Source organism: Anser cygnoides, chromosome 4 (genome assembly GCF_040182565.1).
Source record: "Anser cygnoides isolate HZ-2024a breed goose chromosome 4, Taihu_goose_T2T_genome, whole genome shotgun sequence".
Lineage (NCBI taxonomy): Eukaryota > Metazoa > Chordata > Aves > Anseriformes > Anatidae > Anser > Anser cygnoides.
This window is the reverse complement of record NC_089876.1, coordinates 23579170-23601943: the sequence shown is the minus strand read 5'-3', so window position 1 is coordinate 23601943 and position 22774 is coordinate 23579170. Positions and strand designations below refer to the sequence as shown.

The 22774-nt window shown below is 42.2% G+C and overlaps 1 protein-coding gene across 1 annotated transcript in view; it reads right to left on the bottom strand.

Annotated features, from left to right (window-relative positions):
* Window positions 1-2809: 2809 nt before the first annotated feature.
* The window catches only part of C4H4orf19 (chromosome 4 C4orf19 homolog), a 41367-nt gene continuing 21402 nt past the window's right edge, over window positions 2810-22774 (bottom strand). The window contains exons 4-6 of the mRNA XM_048072927.2: window positions 20587-20641; window positions 6057-6104; window positions 2810-4995 (exon numbers count right to left, since the gene is read on the bottom strand). Coding sequence (XP_047928884.1) covers window positions 4041-4995; window positions 6057-6088 — 987 coding nt within the window. The 5' untranslated portion in view covers window positions 6089-6104; window positions 20587-20641 and the 3' untranslated portion in view covers window positions 2810-4040. The remainder of the gene's footprint in view (window positions 4996-6056; window positions 6105-20586; window positions 20642-22774) is intronic.

Here is a 22774-nt window from a genome sequence, read left to right as displayed (position 1 = left end):
CCTTTGCCAAGGACAGTTCTTGCTGGAAAGACCAGTGAAAATTTTTATCCTACTTCTTCTCAGTGCTAAACACTATATAAGATACAGGTGTACTAAAACCCAGGACACAGTGTCTCAAACAATTCTGTTGATAATAGTTCTTCTAAAAATAAATTATTTTTCCATATAGAACACCTTTGATAAATATACTTTCTTGTTTACTCAGCATGTTAAGGAAGTTCTAATACATTTAATTTTGAATTGCTACTCTTGTGCAATTTAGATTCAAATTTCCATCTCCGTGCAAGAAGAGATGTCACAGTTCAAGATAAAATGTTAACAGAAATCATTTCAATGCAATTAAAATGTACAACTTAGGCATTTGAATAAATGCATGAAATGCCATATACACGGACCCTAATAAATGTTGATATATTATGTTCTGATTTAGCAAAATGTGGTACATCAGCAAGATTTAATCTTACGGAAAATTAAATCACATTCAGGAAATTAAAAATGCATATACAACACAAGGGCAGGATTCATTTTGATATTTTTAAGTCAGTGTTTCTTGTTTCGTGATTTACATGATGATAAAATTCATGTTTTTAGATTACTTAAAAGCAATCATATCTGAAGTATCTTTTAGCAAATAGGCTTTCTATTTCTAGATTTTAATTTTTAATGGAGAGTATCCATAGCAACGCTTCCCCAGCCAATTGCCTTTGTTCTTTAAAATAATAATAATAAAAAACATCTGTGTGGAATTTATTTATTTCCAGGTTTCTGCTTTCCTGCTCTGATCCTGTTTGCTGAACTGAAGAATTCCACAGTATCACTTCAGTTTCTCTTGTTGCTCTGTAAATGAACTTGCCCCGTAACGTTTTCTGTAGGAGTTAAGTCAATTCACTTCCTTGAGTTGGGTGGACTGGGCTGCCTTCCATTGTGGGTGGCATACTTGGGAATATTTGTGTAGTTTTTGCGAGAAGTCTTTACATACACAGTTTATTCTAGATTCCAGAAACTTTTTTGTTACTTTCTCTCTTTTCTCAAGATATTAAACTTTATTTTCACAAATGTCTGACCTAAGTGTTCAAAAGCCAAATGGCTTGTTCAGGCTGGCAGTGTTCACATTTCTTTGTGTGAACATCTGAGAAGATTGAATAAGACTTGGTTCTGACATGATTAAAAGCTGTTTTCTAATAGACGAAATTGTGGAATTTAGAAATTATTTCTGAAACAACTGGTTCCTCCTGTATGCTCGCTGTGCAGAACATACCGTAATGTGAGAAGTGGCTAGGGGTTCTAGCCACTTTCAACTGTGAAGTGGTGGAGCAGAAGGGAAATAAAACTATATACATATGTTTTTAATATATTCATGTAATAACCTGCATACTGTTAAATAGGAGATGAGGAAGTCTGAATGTTGGTGATCCCTCATTTTTGTTTTAGGAAAGCTTTCCATATCCTGCAGACTTGAGGGATGCAGGTGCCTCGTTGACATTTTTGGTAAGGAGGAGCATTGGCTGGGTATTTTCCATGCAGTGAATATACTCATTTCACACTGCATTTCGTCCCTCTTGCAGTAGAGGCAATGGGAACTTGGTCCACAAGAAATAGGATATTTATGGCCTGGATGGTCTCCAGCGGAGGATGCAGGTGCAGTGCCCTGTGTTAACGGGCATTGGCCCTGGTGGAGAAGCGTGGTCTGGCATATCTGGGGAGCTGGTTTTGGTTTGACCATCCCTCATGGGTTTGCTTTACTTTAGTGCCTGGGGAGCAAGATAAGAAACTGCTCTTTATTTTATTTATATATATATATATTTTTTTTTGCTTAAGTCACGTTTTAAGGTTCGTGTCACGGTACGGCAGGCCCTGGGGCCTGTTCTCAGGCCTGGCGGTGCCCTCAGGGCCCTGACAAGCTTCTGGAGCACACGGAGGCCTGTGGTGCTGTCGAGTTTTTCCCCTCTGTCCTGGACACCTGTCCCTGCCACCTCCCTGTGCCCTGGCGTGGTGTCTTGGCATGACTTTGTGAGGGGCTGGAGCGGCTGAGGGGAGGACGGGGTTTCCTCTTTCAGCATCGGAGAAGTTACACTGCAAAGAAGAGGATGTGCTGGGAGCGCTGGAGGTGGATCTGATCCAAGCCGAGCGAGAAGAGGTAAGTAAGGGAAGTGTGCACTGGGTCCACCTTGGCCTGGTGGCCGTGGCTTTGTCATTCTGTAAATGCAACGTGCTGGTAGTCTTCCCCTGTCCTTCGGTGTTACATGAAAATGCTTAGGACTGCCTACTAAAAGCTGGTACTTAACGTCGCTTCTCAGCCTCGCGGATCTGTTTGGAATCTGTGTGGTGATTTACTATTCATGTATTTTTAAAAATCACAGTGGTACGGATAACTCCCACTGAAAAAGGAGGAAAAGGGTAGAGGAATCAGATGGTAAACCATGCTGTGATTCTTGACATAGAAAGCTTTATTTTAAAGGTGAAATGTGGTGACATTTTAGTCTGTTGCTGACTTTAAAGTCTCAGCTTCAAGAGAAATAGTCTTTCAGTTGCACTTAGGAGTATCATTTATGTTAAGAGAAAAAGAGATCTTTGTTTCTACTTGCAGTATTTGGATGAAAAGAGGGAATCTGCATTTAAACAAATACTTTAAATATTTACTTATTACTGAAAATGCACTTTTTAACACTCTCATAAGTGTTAATGGTTAGACCAGCATTCAGCATATACTGTTGGCAAATATATAGTTGATGCTTTTTATGTATCTAATGATATTTTTTATGTAACTGTTGTATAATCAGAATATGCATAAAGTACAAAAGCCACCAGATAATTTTTCGTAAGTTTAAAAAAAATTTATTGAGTGCTTAACAGGCTGAGAAACCGTGAAATCTCAGTACAAAGTTTTAAGCACTTTCTCTTTCAACCATTAATATCCCACTTTTGATGAAATGACAGCACCAAGTTGGTCTCTAACTCCTTTGCTTTTCACAAGGAATACAACAAAAGTAACCTACTAGTCTGAAGATCAGAGAAATGGTAGACATACCAGGAATGCATCTCCGATATTTTGAGGTCTCATGTTTAATTCAGCTTGTAAGCTCGATCCCTTTCCTGCTGTAAGTTTAGGGACTGCAGACAAGTCCGCAGAGGTGGGACCACACTCATTCTTCATTGTTTGCCCATAAGCAAAGCAAATCTTGCTGGGGAGCCTAGAGACACAACCTGTTTGCAAACTGTCATGTTAGGGCAAGTGATGTATGCCTGGAAAATTTAGCAGATTTGAGAGGTCTTGGGTTGTAGTTTCACAATAGTTTAAATCTACGAAACGAATAGGACTGAGTTTTGATTCCTCTCCAGCACTTCTGATAGCATGTGTGCAGTTCTTATGAGCTACTTCAGCTCATTAAACCACATGAATTACCCACTCTTGAATTTTACTAGGTTTCTGCTGTTTTAATGAACTAAAACAGGTCACTGGGGTATCAGATTAAGTCTGGGGGAGGTATAACAGAAGAGGTAAGGTTATTGTCCCAATCCCAGATGTATGTGCACAGATTTGGGCCTAATCTAGAGTAGAAACAAAAGGAACCAAGACCATGCTGAAGTGCAAGCCACACTGCCATCCCCATTTCACACTGCATCCTAGAACTTTGGGCCAGTTTCGTTTGTGCTAACATGATGAAAATCCGTATTTTCTGTAGTTCAGTTTTAAATAATGGAATTTCTCTGGACCTGGAATACACGGTGTGCACAGACCCTCATGAAAGTCAAAACTGAAGGAAACATTTGCATGAGACCTTGTGAGGTGGGGACACAGCAAAATATCCTGTGTGGAAGGAATGATGCTTTGCCCTCCTGGTTGGCCCTGTAGAGAAGAGCCTATCTCAGGCAGTAGGAATTAAAAGGCTGTGTAAAACAGCTGAAGGGACAGAGATTTAGTCCCATCTCTGTTTACATATGCTGTTTGTAACAGCTGACTACATGTACAACACATGCATTCATGTAGATCCAGAAATAAAATCTGGATCTCAGCCAGTGTATTAGAAAGAAACCTTCATCTAGTATTCATCATCATCCTCCAGGTCTTCGCCTGCAGTTGCAGCTTCCAGTGCAGCCAGAGCTGCTGCTACTTCTGCGTCTTCCTCCTCGATTTCTCCGTTGATGTCTTTGTGGCTGGGGTGTGGGGGTGCCTGTAGTGCTGTGGTCACAGCCGTGGCAGTGATACCATCAAGAACATCCTCGCTCAAACCTGCGGAGTCAGTTTTAGAAGGTTCAATACTGCTTTCCTTCGTACGTGAAGGTGGCGTTACACAGAGGCCCTGGACCTGTGTGGCTGACGGCCTGGTGACTTGGTCTGAACATGCACAGTTGACCGGAAAGCTGTCTTTTTCAACATAGTTCTTGAGTCTGTTGACGTTTTGGTGATAATCTATATCTGGCAGCTGTATGGTGGTGTTTTGTGTCTCCAGCATCGCAGTTCCTCTGAGAAAGACACTATCTTCTGCAGCCTGGGCCTTCCCATCCTGAATACTGTTTGGCTCATTGCGGGCTGCCTTCTTGTGGCCGCCTACTCCTAGGTCAAGCTCCTGGCCACGCTCATTCGATTGGGTATAAAAGTCTCTAGTGCTGGCTGAAGGAGGCTCTGCTGACTGGCTGGAGGTTCCCTGCTCACTGGCTTCTTTCACTGGGTTTGTGTTGGGACCGAAACTGGGGCGCGCTCCAGCGCATGAGCTACCACCATTGACTGCAACATCAAGCTTTGCAACACATCTCCCAAGGCCATCCTCTTGAAAAGCGTCGCCTCTGTGGTTCCCGAGAGTTCCTTGTGTGCTATTTACCCGATTCTTGTGTTCTGTTCCATTTAGCTCATCCTTCTGAAGTTCGTTTTTGTGATCTTGAATTTCACTGTTCTGCTTGAATTTGAATTTGTTGCTGCTTTGCTCATCCCGTTTGTAGCTGCTGACTTCATGAATGCATCCAGGTGACTGTACTTCTTCTGGATCAAAAATATAGCTGGAGTAAGAAACAAAATACAGAGGAAATGTTAATCGTTTTTCCAGTTCCTACTATTAACAGTGTAATTATGCTTAATTTTTAGCTGGAGGCCTTGAGGAACCTAAACTGAATGGACATGTTGGGCCATGCTGTAGTCTCCTGGGAGTGACAGGGACTGACCCGTGCAGTGAGGTTCACCAGGAGCATAGGAAGATATCAGAACCTTCTGCTGGCTAGTGCATGCTTCCAGCTTTGCTTATTTTTTTTTTCCTCTGGAGGGTGGATTAGCTGATGATTAGTCATCATATAGATAATGATCTATATCGTTAATTGATGTGCGCTCATATAGTTGCCAAAAATACTTCATTTTTTTTCTGGTGCTCTTCCTCTTAAGTCTTGCCTTTTTGTCCTTTTTCTGTATTTGTCCCCTCTTTCTTTTTTTACTTAGTTTTCCCTTCTGCTCTTAACTGTTCCTTGACTTATTCCAGAGCCTCTCTTTTATTTCTCTCATCCCCTTTCTCTTGTAGGACCAGTTTTCTTCCCAATTCCTTACCTGTTCTAGAAATGTGGCCAAGGGGAAGAGTAACTGTCAAGTGGGGCTGCAGTGTTATTTCTAAAACTATCTAGTCTCCCTCATCAGGAAGACTTTTAGTATGGAATTGTTCCCACAGCTAACTATATAAAAAAGCTACGAAGGAAGCATGGGTCTGTAGCTCATGTTCATTGTTCAGGAGAGAAGGAGGATCTGACCAAGCCTGTGCTCCTCATTCTGCTGAATTGAGGGGAAGCTTGTGGTAACTACATGAGAAAAATCTTTTTGGTAAAGTTGAATTTTCAGTGCTTTACAGTTCTTCTGTGACTCAGGAATTATAGAAATGAACCTCAATTACAATAAATTAAAAGGACATTCAGGGGAAATCAGTATGCCTATGCTCTGGCATGACTTTAAAGATACTGTAGACTTTGGGAAAACTTAAACCTTGTAAATGGGCTTAATTTGAGCAAGAGGTGTAGAGGAGCACAAACATGTTTTAATGTTTTTCTTTTATTCAGTCTAAGCAACTCTTACTCTGTTGTACCTTTGTATCATTTTGCAGCACCTGCACCCCATCTGGATTTTCTTTAATCTGAAAAGAGAGAGAGGGAAGGCAAGGGAGAGGGGAAATGAGTGAAGCGTTATGAAATTAATGCATGGGTAATTGCATTGAAAATGATGCTCATGTTTAGAAATGTTTTATTAGCCAAAAAGGAAACATGCCTACGCAAGAATGGATGCAGTACCGTTCAAGATCTTCGTAGCTTGCTATCTTGCATTGACAGTGGCCTGTAGTTGGGGAAGAATTCAGGGAAGAATTTGAGTTCTTTAGCAGACAGTGGTGTTCACCCAGAATGTTTTCCTAGTCTGCAACAGTTTTATGATTTGACGACGTCTAAGATGGGGTAGTAATGTGTTTTTTCTGTTTGTTTTTGTATTTGATAGCTATTGATGGATTTCTCTTCTATAAATTTATCTTGTTTCAAGTCTTAGTTTGTTTTCTGAACTCAGGTAAATTGCTTGCATCTACAGCATCCTTTGGTGAGGAGTTGCACCGCTCAGCCTTGCCTGTGTGAAGAACCACCTGCTTTTGTTTGACTCGAACCTGGCTCTTACTGGCATTATTTGATGCCTCCTACTTGGTGTATTGGAACAGGCAGTGTACATCACACCCTGGCGTCGTGGTAGTACAGGTACTGTACTGCCACCTTCAGCTCTGATACTCGGCCTGAAGAATCCTCATCTGTTGGAATGCTCCCGTACTCACGTTATTTCAGGCCTTTAGATTCCCCTTCTCATCGCTCTCTGGATCTCTTATGCTTTGACATCCTTCTTGAATTAAGGGTGGGAACCACAATGCTCTCAAGCTGTGGAGAGCCACAGATTTACTCTTAATTACTGCTGTCCCCACTCACTTGGGAGCTGTCGCAGAGACAGCTACTGAGCACTGGCATGACCTTGCTGTAGATCTCTCTCTTAATCCTCTGGTTAGACACGGACGTGTTGCTGGCGTGGGCACTTTCTTACAGTGTTGTGCACCTGTGTTTTACTACAGTTTGACTAGAGCAGTCAAACTGCTCGTGTCCTGCTACATCTCTTTATCTTGCAAGCTTTCTGTATATGTTTGTCATTGTCTGATCCAGCAAGATGCTGAAAGCCACCTGTTAAGTGGTTCATATGTCAGTCTTTTATTATGGAAAGAAGTAATTTGGACCCTTGAACTTTTATGTTCTCAACCTAAAGTGAAGGCACAGATCTAAGCATCTGAAAATCCTAGTAAGAAAATTATTCTTAATTTTACAGGTTGGGTCTATCTTAGTTCAAGTTGATCAAGCCAGGCCAGTTTGTTAATGGTCTGTCTGTTATTATTCAGGCTCTTTCTTTATCTCTTGGTGCTCTACAGCCTTACATACTTTTGTTGTTGCCTAAGGACAGCAGCTCACTTCCCATAAGACAAATCAGTGGCGTAAGGTCAGGGTATTTTCTAGAGTGAGTTATTCAACGAAGGAAAATAGTATTGATTTATTTGTGCCAGTTCAGTTTTCCCCCAAACCGCCCAGCAGTGATTATGCTAGCAGAAACTATAACACTGTGTCAGTTTATTGTCCCAGTTTCGCCCTCAAAATCTGACTTCTCTGCTGCTAGCACTGAACGTAGTGCCTGGAGGCAAGTCCCTTGTTCCTGGGCCTGGATCTTCAGCAGCTGGCTTTAGCTAGGACGCAGCTGCTCCTACCCATGCTTTTTGTCTCTGTGCCTGAACTCTCCTGGAGCAGGAACTTTTTTAAAGGAGAAAGCAGCTTGGTGTAGCTCGGTGCCTGTCAGGATGGTCTGCATGCCAGCTGCTTTGCTTCCTCTCGGACTGGGGCTGCTTCTCCCTCTTCCTTAAACGCATTCTCCCGTGTTGCACCCCCAACAATATCTTATCAGGAGTTCTGATGCAGGGTTTTTTGTCTGAAGAGTGTGCAGTGACCACTTGAGGTGGCCATGCCCTCTTTGCGTGCATCGTAGAGGCACCGGGGCAGGTTTGGCAAGCTACGAGGCTCGTTTGAGCTGGGGCACGTAGCCATCTTATCTAGACAAAGCAGAGGTCTTAACTTGCTTTGATTGTTTTTAAAGCTGAATTAGTTGTAGCCCTTCTTTAGTTTAAGACTGACTTGAAGCTTCAGTAGAGCTAAGCTGTATGCTGATGCTTTTGACTGACATCTTTAGTTTTAGCTTAAGCCTGCTTCTAAGCCAGAAGAACAAAAACTGCTTAAAACTGACCAGCCCTTGATAGGCTCAGCCTTCAAGTCTCGGCGCGTTAGGGTAAGTCGCAGTGACTGCGTGATCTCCCTTCATGGGAAAGGCAACGTATGTGTCGTATGCTGAGCCCCTTTCTATACAGGCTAAGCTGCTGCCATCCCTGCCATTTGTCATAGGCTAACAGCATGCAAGTATTCCAGCTCGGGTAAAATCACGATGACTTCGGTCACTGTCAGTCACCACTCGAGCCCACTGAGCTGCCCACACACCCCTGGTGCTTCACTTTAAAGTTACTGGTTTGGTGAAACCAGCCTGGGTCTGTCTGCAGCTCTGCGAGCAGATCCTGCTGCTTCTGCTTAATCTTTGCCCTGACAAATTTCCTACTTAGTGCTGATATTTATAATGTTTTAGGATTTTTAAGAAGAATCTCACTTATAGGTTTTAACTATTGGGAAGTGTTAATTGCTGTCCTTTATTCTGTTGTAAAGATGTTTGTTATCTTCACAGAAAGCAATTATAAATGGAAATTACTGTTCTTATTTTTATAAGAAGCCCTTTCCTGTTTGTGTTTTTTAATTACAGCTACTGTTTGAATTATCTCTGCAGCTACTGCATTTAAGCTTTTCAGCTGATTAGTTACAACTGAATTTGTCCTCTGGCATGAATGAGTTATAGCATATGGATATATTTTATGCTGCATTTTTATGCTTATAAATTATTTCATATCCATGAAGTAGGAATACAGTTTTACAATGTCACTGTCTAAACAACGTTGTTTTTTTTTTTTTCCCCTCCTTGCCCTATAAATAGTCTTTCAAGCCAAGGTTGAAAAATAATTCTGGGGAACAAATTGCTTTCATAGCATGAAAAGACATACTTTAATCCTACTTACTTTGTTTTAGGTAGCTTGTTCTAAAGACTTCGGTATTGTGTGAGGTTCATAGTTCCGCTAACAAACAAGTAGCATTGATAAGCTCCTGTCTGGAGAAGTCTGAATCGAGCACGTTATGCAGATTTGCAGCAAAAAAGGGTTAGAGAGCTCAAGCGATGGGTAATTATCTGTGACCGAGTTTAAAAAGACATCTAGAATAAGACATTGCATCCTTTAATGTTGTTCCAACTCTGTCTTTTTATAAGATGTTTATTCTGTTGGATATTGTTATTCTGTGCTGTTAAATTAAGATGCTTTCAGATGAACATGACATGATGCAGAATACTGTCTTGCAAAACACTTTAAGGGTTTAGTTAAAAAAAAAAATAATAAAAAGCTGCCTCTCTCAAGTGGCAATAAAATGCTTGGCCTTAACATTTAGATCCTCAGAATTCGGGTCAACCTGTTCCTAATCCCAAACACCATTCTTCCTTGATCACAAAATACTTAAAAGCCTGTACATTTCTCAGTGGTTGTTACACAGTCACTTAATTCTGAACATTAGCACCTCTCTTGGCATTAAATCTCTACTAAAATGTTAAGTATAGATTTACAGATTGTACTCATTTATTTTTTTAAGACTTGCACTTGGAGCATTTAGAGGGAAGAATTGGAGCTGTTCAGGAGAAAGGGACGAGGGAGGCCTGGGTTTAAATTCTTCCTCTCTGCTCAATTTTGAACTTCTGCTTTTCAGCTTTGAGAAGCTGCTGAATTTTCTAAAGGTCTCAGAAGCTGAGCTTTTACCAGTTTCTTCAAAATACCACATTCCTGCAGGATGTATGTTTTCCCCAGCTACCCCAGCAGACCCTGAGCTGGCCGTATGAAAAATACTCTAGATGTATTTTCTTGGCAGTGTGTTAAATGAGTGTTCACAGAGACACCAGGAAGACCTGATGTTATGAAAGAGTGAATTTTTCTTGAAGAAAATTTTATAGAAAAGCAAGTACTTTCAAATCAGTGGGGAAAAATGCTGCTCTGGCTGTTGAAGAGGTTGTAACCGGATTTAATCTGAGGAGAGCAGAGCACCAATCCTGTCAGTAAAGTACATGCTGAAAAGAGGGAGGCTGTAAATGTTCTGCTGGCGGCACCTGCTAGGAGAATGGAGCGGGGCTTTCCTTAGTGTGAGACCTTGCTGGGGATGACACGAATGGATGGTGTCTGACTCCACAAATGTGAGCTTGCATTGCAAGGCACAGTGCGCTTTAAGAGGTGTCTGCTTTGCTTCATCAGATTTGAGAAACACAACGTATCTGATTTTAGGTTATGTAATAACACAGCTTCTATTGTCTGTTTATACTGAAGCTGTGTTATGAATAAACAAAAAGCAAATGATAATGTCGTGAAAAGGGAAGGGTGCACATTGTAGAGATTAAAAACGTGTTGACAACCTTTCTTGATATTCTTGGAAGTTTACATGGAAACAGAAGAAGGCCAATATAATATTTTTCTTCAAAAGAACAGAAGTACTACACACCATGATTTATTTTTAATCCCTCCAGAAGTGGAGGCATAAAGGTAAGGAGAGAGTTTTTTTTTTTTTAAATATTATAAAATGTGAACATTTTTTGTCCCGAGTTTATAAATTCTGTCTCGGTGTCTCTTGATCTGGGTCATTCTTAAGCCTTTTTCCCCTTCCCTTAAGTCTGGTTCTGAATGAGCTTTTGCTGTTTCTTCACCTTTTCCCTCTCCTCCCTCATTTCCCACTCTAGATTGCAAAGTAACCTGTTTTTTCCTGAGTGTATTACCCAGGCTGCTGAGCCTGGGTGCCGCATCTCCCAGCGGCCTGGGATACGTGCCTCTTTCTGCTCGCTTTCAGGCAGAGGCACTTCTCACCCTGGGCCCTGCCCGTGTCTTTCCTGTCAGTCTGCTGTGGTTTCTGCTCCTCAGCGTAAACCTGCCCAACCTCTGGGTACAAAAAAAAAGACACTTTTTTTTTGAAAGTGTCTGCAGAGAAACATGTAAAGAGGGCATATTAAGGAACTGGGGTGGGAATAACCTCAGACAGCTCTCGCACTTGGCAAGCTTCTCCTCGCGGAAGAGGCACGGCTTGCTTCTGTGCTGAGGAGGCATTCCCTCCTCTCGGCAGACTTCAGAGGCTGTCCGCACCGTGTGCCCAGGCCTGAGAAAGGCTCAGGTGTGCCGAGGCGTGGAGGAGGGACGTGCCATGTGCTACCGAGGGGTGGAGGCAGCGGAACAATTGCTGTGGGTGGCAGGTAATATAAAAGAAGCATGGAAGGACTGTGGGACAGATGGTAGGGCTGGGAAGAACTATAATTGGAAATGTAGGGAACTAGTAAACATACACCAGAAAAAAGCACCAGCCTGTGGTAGAGGAAGAGAAGGATAACAGGGGGAAGGTTGTAAAGGAAGGAAGAGCAGAGATATAACTTTGCTAGCCACTCTGTATGCAGGCTGAACACTGCTTTTGGGTGAATAGCATCTGTGGGAATTATTCACTTCGCATAAAGTACAGACAACTCTTCACGTCCTGCTTTTTTCCTGACCATACTCGCTCTTCTGAGGGCAGACTGTCTCCAACAGGAGTGAGAATTGTTCTGGGCCCAAAATGCCTTTCTGCTAATGCTTTGTGGAAACTGCTACCACTGATGAAAAGCTTTGGAGCTGCCAGATAAGTGCCTTCTGCAAACAAATTGCTTTCCACAAAACTCCAGATCAGCTCTGTATCCGTACCTGACGGTCACAGCACAACTTAACTGGAACAGCCATGTTTAGCATATAGGTGACAGTCAAAAAAAAAGTGAAAAATGAAACCATAAAGCAGGGCTGATGTCTTTCAACGAGTCTCTGGATTCTTTGGCATCTCTTGCTGTAGCGCAGTTGGTACGAAGGCGACAATTTGATAACAAGTCTGTGTTTATCTCTGCACTAAGGCCAGTACTCAGAGCTGGGCTGAAATCTCTCTGCTTCCTTCTGACTGATTTTGGGTCTGGCAGTTTGTTTTAAAAGTGCTTCAGGGAGCAACTCAATCGTCACATAGCATCTGAAATAAATGAACCAACCTGAGGAGGTATCAAAATATGGTCCCTTATAGAAAATAGGTCCCACCTCATGGGTTGTTTGTACTTCTTAGCTTTTCCATAGCTGAATTGCTTTCAGGTTCCTTGTTCACACTTCCTTTAACTGTAGTATTGAAGTATCAGTCCCAAGTTGCAGCCGCCTTGCAGCCCAGCCCTGGTGGGACTACATGCCTGTGCCGCCCCGGTCACCCAGTAAGAACTGCAGATTGACTCTCAATTCAGCCCCTGCCATCTACACTGCTCTGCAAGAAAAGGAAAAGGTGCCAAGTGCTTCTCCTGGTGCAGCGTGGCTTATCCTCCTGTTCTGAGGATGGCAGGCACTATATTTGGGAGCAAGGAATGTTGGAGTGTCTGCCAGAGAGATCCTTGTGCTGTCCTCCTGCCAGCACAAGGTTATTGCCAAGGTTGCAGTTGCCTGTCCTGCCCTCATTACCTCATTACTCCTGCCACTCCAACGTGCTCTTTTCCATTTACTTTACAAACAAAGCTGGGGAGCTGATCGGCCGACCAGCCACTTTCCTTCTCTGCTGAGGCCTCATTTACCCACTGAACTGTTCATGTGCACTGCCAGTACTGCTAACTGCGAGGATAAGTTGGCAGAGGGACCCACTGAGGACCCTGTTAAACTTCTTCAGCCACGGTGGTAACTTAGGGCAGTCACCTTTAGCTGTGTGTGTCTGTTGGTGTTCTTGTTCCTTTTCAGGTTGTTTCTCCTGGTTTTCACCAGTAAACGTCATCACTGTGTGAACGCAAGTAATCCTTCTTACACGACCTGCAGCTGTTGAGAAGAATCCTTACATATTTTTAAGATGATGATTAGAATTGAAAAGGGAGAGAGGTGTCAAAGGGAGTCACACAGGCAACTGCACATTCCCATTTTTATGGGATTTTTTACAGGTATTATCAAACACATTTTTCTATGAAAATATCATTTGTGATTCTATTGCATTGTTGATATTTCTTCATTTTTTTCTTATAATAAAAAATATTCTTTATGGCTTGCTTTTGTCAAAACCCCTGCTTTTGCCAAGGAAAAGTCAAAATTATTTCATGGCCTTTCTTTAAAAAAAATTCTTTTCAGAAAAAATCAGAAATCAAAAAAATCTCACACCATGTCATTCAACAGGACTATACCCAATGTATTTTACCATCTGCTGTCATCCAAACTTATTTCATTCATCCATGCTTAGAGGACCTTTTAAAACTTCTGACTTATCCTTCATTCAAATTTATCTGAAATGCTCATATCCACACCCTCACTCTTTAATTTTTCTTGAAAGAAACAGAACTTGCGACAGTGTGACTCTCCCAAAATCTAACCTTTGCAATCCAATGATGAATTTTCCCTGCTGCTCCCCTTCTTTCCTCCCTTGCCCAACTAAATTGGGCCTGGGGCTGTTAGCTGTTTGGGGCAGTGACCTGATTCTTGGTGTTCCTGCGATCGAAGTGGCAAATCTCTGGCTGATGTCACCCACTAGCACTGTGTACAGACAGCAGCTGTTTGCTTCAGTGAAGGAGGAATTTTGAGTATTTTGTGTGCTGTTCAAGGCATGAAGTTTAGGGTTGTTTCTGGGTGTAGGGACTTAAACATATTATTTTTGCTTATTCCAAGAGAAGTCATGAAAGTGATTTAGACTGGTAGTTTTTTTTGCAGGGGGGAAAAGTGGCTTTATCCAGGGCTGGTATCAAAACCTGGAAATTGTTGTGCCTCAGAATCGTGCATTGCTCCTTATCTGGGAGTTATGGGACTCTGTTATGGCTCCATAAATGTTGATGCGTTATGTTCTGATATAGAATAGGTCTCTCACTGAAGAAGTGGCTCCAATGTCACAGTGCTGGTTTTTCAGCAAGGTAACAGCTGGCACCATAACAGAATCCTTAAATGACAATGCTGTGCAAGCAGTCATAGCAAGGGTAAAAACAAACCGAGTCACATTTAAAGAGAACTGTTGCTAATTAGTTTAGCCCCATACTTTTCAGGAAATTAGAGCAAAGCAATTTAGTATGAAGAAACACATAACAAACACTGTGCTTGCCCAATGAACCATCACTCCAGCATCAGCTAATCACCAACTACGGCCTACTCACCAAATAACCAGTGGGAGTAATGTTATCGTGATTTTAACATCTATCTGCCTGTGGCATCTGAAATATGTGTTTCAAGTGTTTCTCCAGAAAATTTTCAATAGTAATTGACAAAAAAATTGCTCTTCATCCTAGGATCACATTAGCAGTAGACATTAATTATCATATACACAAAATAGTGCAAACTGTGTTATATATCCTTGGATTATTTATAACAGCATCCAAGGGAGGGAGCAGTTCGCCTAGCTGAGAGGTCATCTCCTGTGCAGGAGTTAACCAAGTCCTCTACTTGTGGCGTTTCTCAGCACTGGGGAAAAGCATCTTGCCAGTGTGACGTTCAACTACAACCTGATGAGAAACAAAACTGGCAGGCAGGCTGCTCAGAGCAATGGAAATACCTTCTTACATTCCTATTCCTACTGAAGAGCCGAGAAAAGGTCAGACTTAGCCTGACTCTGCTGATACCAGAAAAAATATGTACTAATTAGCTCATGTACACATAGTTCTAATACCAGTACAGTTGGCAGTGGCAACACATGCTGGTGTAAATACCTTAGCTGGAATGGGGAGCATCTGATTTCATGCAAATGCAACATCAGAAATGCTTCCCTTCCCTACCACAGCTCTCCCCAGGCCCTCAACTACCTAGCTACGTCTTCATCAGGTCCTGATGGTACTTCTGCCCTCACCTTGCCCCCTCACCTCCTTGTTTTTGCAGGCAGCAGCTTTGCACCAAATGAAGGCGCAGAGGCAGGCAGGCCCCAGGGCAGGGAGGTTTGAGCGCTGCCAGCACAGCGTGAGCACACCTGCACTTGTTTGCAGGTGCGCTGCCAGACGGGGAAAGGAATGAAAAGTTTGATGCTATCAGGTTTACAAAAGGTGTTTTGTTTTGAGTTGTGACTGCTGGTTATTGCCTACGCAGATCTTCCACCACGTGTAACAATATGCATAGCTGTGTTAAGTCCTGCTAGCTCCTCCTCAAAACGTCCTTCTTTCCAAGCCAGGAAGGTCGGCCAGATCTTCTGCTTTCCCCCCGCAGCTTCCTGGTGGTATTGGGCAGTACGTGAAGTCCCTTGTTTCATTCTCATTGTAGCTGTTCCCCTCGCCTTCATAGCAGGCAGCTTTCCCCTTTCTCCTGCAGGCTGTTAAAGGATGAGATGTGCCCCGGCCAGCCATCTTCTGCCTCTCATTGCTCTTACATGTAGATGAAGCTATTCTTCTCACCTGCTGGGGTTGGGTGCTCAGCTCCCAGCCTGTCTTTAATAATTCCTCCTTTTCCAGCCCGTCATCCTGGTCCACGTTCAACAAACAGGCCCTGGTGCTGCGGGTGCTGCACTGCTGGGAGCAGCAGGCCTGCGGGCAGCCCCTGCCCTGCCTCGCTCAGCTCCCTGGTGTGCCTGGCCCCTGACAGGCACCGAGGCCTGTAAAATGGGATTGGGTCAGTCCTCTTCTTCCCCTCTATCAACTTTGAGGTTGTTCTTTTACTGTTTTATTCTCTGATCTCTGTGGCAGCTGCAGGGCTTTGCTTTAAACGCCTCTGGAAAGGTGGAGCTCTTCGTGAGGCCCCTGTTACTGCGGTGTACAGGCCCGCAGTGCACGTGGGACACGACTTCGAGGTGATCTGAATGTGCCCTTTTTCTCTTCTGTTACCCTCCTCACAATTGATTTTAAATATTGAGAAGACCTTTAAGAGGAAATGCATTCTCTCTGGCTAGTTCCTCGTCGCTCACAGCACTAGGTCACGGAGCACTTCCCTACCGCTGCTATTTACCACAGAAAATGTTTGTTTTATTTCTGGTGATTAAAAGGAAGAGTCGGGCAAAGGGTGAAACTCTCACAATCATTAGCCAGTTTGCACAAAGGAAAAACAAATATAGCTCGCAGCATAAAAACACTCATTTCCTCCTCAGCCAAGCTTATTCCCTACATCTGTTCTTCCCCAACTTACATCACTGTCTGGTGTTTAAGTTACTGAAGTTCATATTTCCTGTCTTTTAAAGTCGTTAATCTTATATATTATACTAATTTGTTCTGTAATGGTGCCCAAACCCCAAGTTGTATTTAGGGCCATATTGTGCAGACACCAACGTAGGAATGCACTGTTTCCCAAGGGATGCGTGGTCTAAATGTGTGACAAGGCAAAAAATGGGTGTGATAAGCAGATGGTCATGTACGTGTGAAAGAAGCAATCGGCAGAGAAACTGTGTTTAGGGACACAGCTGGAGCCTTAAAATAGCTGTAGCCAATTTTTATGCAACTGAGAGAGACTGTGTCTGGAGTCTGATCTCCTTCAGGATGTTAAAGTGTGTCTCGGCAAGCTTTGCGCAATTATGCGCTTTGGAGAATGGAGTCTGTGGTTCCAACCCTTGGTCTGAAAATCCCTGGTTATATCTAACGTCTTTTTAAAACTCTTAACGTAGAAGCAGCCCTAGAAACAGGGGCTGAGCCTTCTTCACATGCTGTCGAGGACGTGACTTTGAGACTGAGGGTCAAAGGGAACCAGGGCTCCTAATTTATGAGGCAATTTGCTAATCCTTTGAATACTAGGTAAAATAATCACAGCCTCCCCGGTGGTTTTGACTGGAAGCTGCAGTGGCGGCTGTGTTTTAGGTTGAACATTGTGCTCTGTGTCTGAGCGAGATGTGGCCTTAGGGCACCTGCCCGGGTTTGTGGCCTCAGCACCACATGGAGTTTCAGGCCACAGGAAATTTGGCAAAGTCACAGCCTACAGCAAACTGAGAGCTCATGAAGCCCATAGGGAAACCCAGCTGAAGTGCCTCGTCCCTCCTGGCCTACATGCATGTGAGTGCTTGATTATAACCCTTTGCCTCTTAGACTCCCAGTCCTATCATGTATTTGGCTGGGCAGCCTTTCCTGAGGCCTGATACAAATAGTTTCTTATCTTACAGTGCCCAGATGAGCTTGGCAGGGGGTGTTTCGCTGACACGTTTTAGGGTGGTAACAGGAGGTTGCTTCCTGGTTCTTGCTAGAAATATCTTTACTTTGAGCTGTTACCTAGGGCCTGTCCTTGGTGCACTGCACTAGGTGCTTTCCCCCTCGACATATCAGCTGGAGGATCAAATACCTTAAGTTTAACTGCTCTATCCTGCTTCAGTGATATTCTGTTTCACTTCCTTCCCGTTCAGTGACCTGGCCTGAACAACCTGAAGACCATGAGCCTTTTGCCCTGCGTGCATCCATGTTCTGCATGCCCACATGAGAAGCAATTGTACCCTGAAATCAGTGGAGACCTTTTGGCCTCCTTGAAATCTTGATGAGTCCCTCCATTGACTAATTAAGACTAGTTGACTATGTCACTGGAAATACTGAGGTTTTTATATATGTGCTCTTGTTCTTTAGACTTTTTTTTTTTTTCAGCTAAGAACTGAACTATTTCCTAAAGCTACATACAATTCAAAATTTGATGTCCTCCCCTACCCCCCCTTTTTTTTCCAGTAGGTTCATCAGAGCTATCTTTAAAATAATAAGGAAATGACCTAAATTAAAGGTCTTGTGATAGCCTCCTTACAGATGCTTCTATTTCTGTGTACAGGGTTAGCTGGAGGAGTGAAATTTCAACCTCTGGATAGAAGGTGAAGTAAAGAAGAAAGGCTTAAAAACTTTATAGGACTCGACACGTTTAGGTCTCCAAGAGACAGAGAGGGTAGAAGCATGGATAGACGTGCTAGAGGATGGAGAGAATAGAAGCATGCTACTTGTTTCATCAGTATATTAAAAGCTGTGGCAAATTATATGAGCACAGAAAATTCAACTGTTGCTGGGAGATGCCAAAGGCATCTGTTAAGGACAGTAGCAGTTGAAAGATATTGCTGCCCCTGGTGAAAGATAAGATTTAGCTGAAATTGAGAAAAGGCAGATGCTGTGGTCAGAAAAGGTGTGTTTGGGGAAAACAAAGTGTGTCAGGGGCTGAAGTTGTATCTGGCCCTTGACAGACTTGCTTTTGGCTATGTCCCTTTTTGGCTGCATGTGACTTGAGGAAACTCAGGTGAATTTAGAGTGCCTGAAGAGGCATAGCCAGGGTATCTCAGTCGCTATGTGCGACTGAACCACACAGTAGTGCCAAACTCAGGTACTCAGCAGAAAATGAGGGCACTGCTGGTCACCCAAGTTGCTGGTTTGAACTGGTATGGCAGTCCCTAAGATCCTGTAGTGATGCAGGATCCATGTGGTAATGTGAATACAAAGCAGATTCTCTCCTGGTTCTTTTGTAACTGTGATGTGGCCTTAGTTTCCTGCACCCTCACCAGAGGGGACCTGGAGAATGCAAATAAGGGCAGAACCTGCCTTTCAGAATATTTATTACTTCTGGGGCTGAATGAACCAGAAAGTGTGCAGTTTGATTTCCTTTGCAGCACTGACAGGAAAGCAAACAAATCCTTTGACTTGAATTTCGTATGTCAGCGCAACTGGCTGTGGAGCTGCTTGTTTTCTTCTCTTCTGTCTCAGAAGTCATTTTTCCTTAGACTTCCATTTGCAGAGTCAGCCAAAGACTTTGAGCCTGTTTACATATAGAAGTATTTTGTAGATGTGGATTGATTCTCGAGTGAGTATTTATTTTTCTCTGTTTTGTACCTTCTGGAATAACTTAATTTTTATTATGTCAATCATATGGATACTGAAATCAATGAGAAAATTCTACTTTGGACATTAGGAAACTGGAAAATATTGGACAGTGAGTGTGATAGCTAAAGCCTACTGCCACAGGATGAAGTCTGTGAGAACAACTTGGCAGGCCAGGCTGGTTCCCTGCTATGTTATGTGATTATGCTATGACACTGTCACATAGCTGCCACTAGCTTGCAGCATAGCAGCACACTGTACATCACTATGAATCAAGCTCCTGGATCTTAGATTTCATCCTTTGTCTGCTGAAAACTGTTGCTCTATTTGCTTTGTGAGCAAAAAAACAGGGAACAGTACTGGCCTTCTGCAGCAACAGGGGGGCTACCAATAGCAGAACCTTTAAAAACAAATGCTGTTGTAAGACTTTGAGCCTTCAGGTGGTCTGGGAAACACTTGGAGAACAGAGGAAGAGGAGAAAGGAGAGAAAGTGGAGACCTCATGTTTTAGATTTCATAAAATTCTTGTAAGCTGAAAGAAGAAAAAATACAAAATTTATGAAAGCAATTATTAAAAGTAAGTGCACTTAATGGTACAAGTTAATTCATATGCAATTTTGGTATCTTGGCTTCTTAAAAACTTATTTTTTGTTTGCAAAGCAGTTTTGTGGATAGGCTCACTGCTTCTTTTTCCTTTTTGTTTTGGTAGTGGGCATGAAGAGACGCTGCTGGAATTTAGCAGGCCTTTATCCTTCAATTTTGTCGTGCATTTTTACGTGAGGGAACAATACTCTGAAAGTGGGCTCAAATGCCTATGGAGATTGCTTCAAATAGATATTGCATATATGCCTTTAGGCTTGATCGAGGCCAGGTAGGATATGTGATCTCAGCTGTGGTATTCAATTGTAGCTTTGAGTCCCCAAAATTATTTTGCCCTGAATATTTCAAATGCTTCTGGTTTGTTTACATCATCCAAAGTATTGCTAGTGGCAGGTGTTGTAGTGGTGGTATACTGTTCTGAACATCAGCCTCGCTTAATACAAAGAGAATTGGATAAAGCCCTAAGCAGTTAGCATGACTCAGTGGTTCTCTTCTAGTAAAATAAAACAAACTAACAATAACACCCTAAATCCAACAACAACAAATGGTTCAAGGGGCTTGCTTAAAATTGTCAGGATATTGGGTTTGACCATTTGATGGAATAACCTGCAGCTCTTTGAAAGGGGGCTGCTAGAAGTCAATGTGCTCTCCCTCTTCAGCCAAATCAATTCTCTTGTTTTCCAGTTTGTTCTCTTTCCCCAAATTCCCCTCTTTCTTTCCCACACTGCACTAGTTTGTTCTTCCCATCACCTTTTGCCTTCCTTTCTTCTTTTTATCCTTCCTCCTTTTTCACCTGTGTTAACTGACCTGTCAACTTTGTGTTCCTGTATTTCCTTTTTATGGTGTTTAACTTTTTCTAAACTTCAAAGTGGAAATCTGTCACTTGTTACAACAGAAATATTAGAGGTTGGAAAGAAACAGTTCAGAACCTGCTCTGTCACCAGTGCCTATAGCTGCAAAGCATCGTCGTTAAAAAATAAGGTACTGCAGAGAGAAGAATAATCTGGTGACGTTCTCCTTTGTGGAGTGATGAAGTTACAACAGTGAATGACCAGTAAGTCTTAAACCTACACAAGAAGAATAAAAAAGAAGTCTTACCTTTCAGATTGTACTCCATCGACTGCTGGAAAGGTTTGGTTTAAATATCTTCATCCTGCAATAGTAAAGCAACGCTTTGAGTGGTTTCTTTGTGTGTCTGCACAAGTAGGATATGCTGAGGAGCAGGCGGCCTGCCACAAACAGTGTGGAAGTATAACATCCTCCTCTTCATGCCATTGTAATTTCTTAATTTACACAGTGACCAAACAAATCACTTGAGTAATATGCTCATCCCCTTGAGCTGAACTGGAATGCTAACCTGCTTAAAGTGAGCATGGGCTTGCCTGCTACAGTGGATTAGGGCTCATGTAAAATGTTTACACTTATAATAACAACAATAAACTTAGAAAATCTTCAAATATTATGGGAATTCTTTTTTCTTTGCTGGCACCCAGGATACTTATAGTATCAGCTAAAACTGCAGTATCCTTGTTAGAAGTTTCTCCTTCAGATTTTCATAAACTTTGAAATTTAAGAAAAGCCTCTGGCATTGCACCAATGTTCAAGGTATCTCGTAAAGCTATTGTTCTTTCAGATACGTGTGCCCTAGGCTAAACAGAAATTTTGGTAAAATGTTTTCTATTAAGGGTTTAGAGAGAGATAAATTTGAGAGATAGCGATAGAGTTAAACTGAAACAGTGCGGATGCTTTTTCTCCTTTAAAAATATATATATATTTTTGTGTTTCTTGTTAGGGAAGGGAAGGTGGACATATGCCCACATGGATCTGTGTGTGCATGCAAACCTGTAGCAAACATTAATCCCTAAGTCAGGGTCAGATCTGTGAAATGGTCAATGTATTTTACTGTGGGTTCAAAACTTTTGCTATGTGCTTCCTTTCATCCTTAGCATCTCCCTGCCTGGGTAGCAATAACTTGAAAAATCTCAGTGCAGCTTATGTTACAAGCTTTGACTCCAGGTAGTTATGCTTGCACCACCAAGAGAGAGGCTTCCAAAGGCTTTGAGATCCCTTTCAGCAGAGCTCTGAAAGCCTGAAATATGGCTGAAAACTAAATGCTCTCTGCCGAATTCAGCAGCTTGTGGTTTGGGACCAAATTGAGGTGGCCCCGATATCTGCTGTGAGTCATTGCTAAGGAGACCCTGAGCACGTTTGATTCATTGCTCTGCTCTGTTGCCCTACAGCGAGCCACTTAACTTGTCTTGTATGCTACCATTTCACATCCTTCTCAGAGCTTAATGTTTGGGCAGCACTTTGGAGATTTATGGCGCTATTCCGTCTCATTATAGTGCTGCAAAGGGCTGAGAGTGTTTCTATGCATCTGCTAAAGGTGCTGTTGGTACTTTAGGTGGAGTAAAGAATAAAGCTCACGAAGACTGAGTCATTGCGTCTTCCTATCTTTATGTGACTTTTTTTCTGGGGGTCTTCTTGTCTCTTTTTACCTTAATTCCATTCTTGTTTGATATAGCTGTCATCATTAATTACAAAGTAGTTTATTCTATTTACTTTTTGTTCTATTCTCTAATTAATCTTTCTTGCAGTGTAATTTTGTCTCGATGTTGTTATTTGCTTTGTGTAAGCCATGCCCTAAATGAAAGCAAAAATCCCTGCAAAAATGAAAAGCAAAATCCGTGGCCTCTTGCCACATGTTGAGAGGATGCAGATTTTATTTAACAAAGGCAAAAGATGTATCCTGTTTAACTCAGGCTTACAGAGCATTCTTATCCCCTGTGAATTGCTTTTGTCTGTTGAACAAATTCTGAAATAGTAGGTCAGCTATAGGGTTTTCATTAATTTTTAATTGGGTTTTGTGTGTTTATTTTAAGTCTACTAGGAAATACGTTTCTAAAATTCCCTAGAAAAGGAAAATGCCAAAAAGGAGAGCTGATACAGCTTACCAACAGCTATAACTTGAAAGCTTACCCGTTATATTGTGTCAAGTGATAACTGATTTCACTGTGATGCATGTCACTGGTTTTTGATCTAAACATAGAGTTGTTTGTTTGTTTGTTTGTTTTAAGGAATGAATTACTGAAGCTGCTTATAATGTTAAAAATGTGCTGAAAGCTCAGCATCAAATGCTGGATGCTTAATGGAATAAAATGTGCAAGGCAGGATTTCAAGTGAATCAGTGGTTCATTTTCTCTGTCAGACAGGATCAGACATAAACCAGGCTATGTTTATACTTAAACGTGAGTTAAAAATATCTTCTTTTCATTGTATTTGGAGC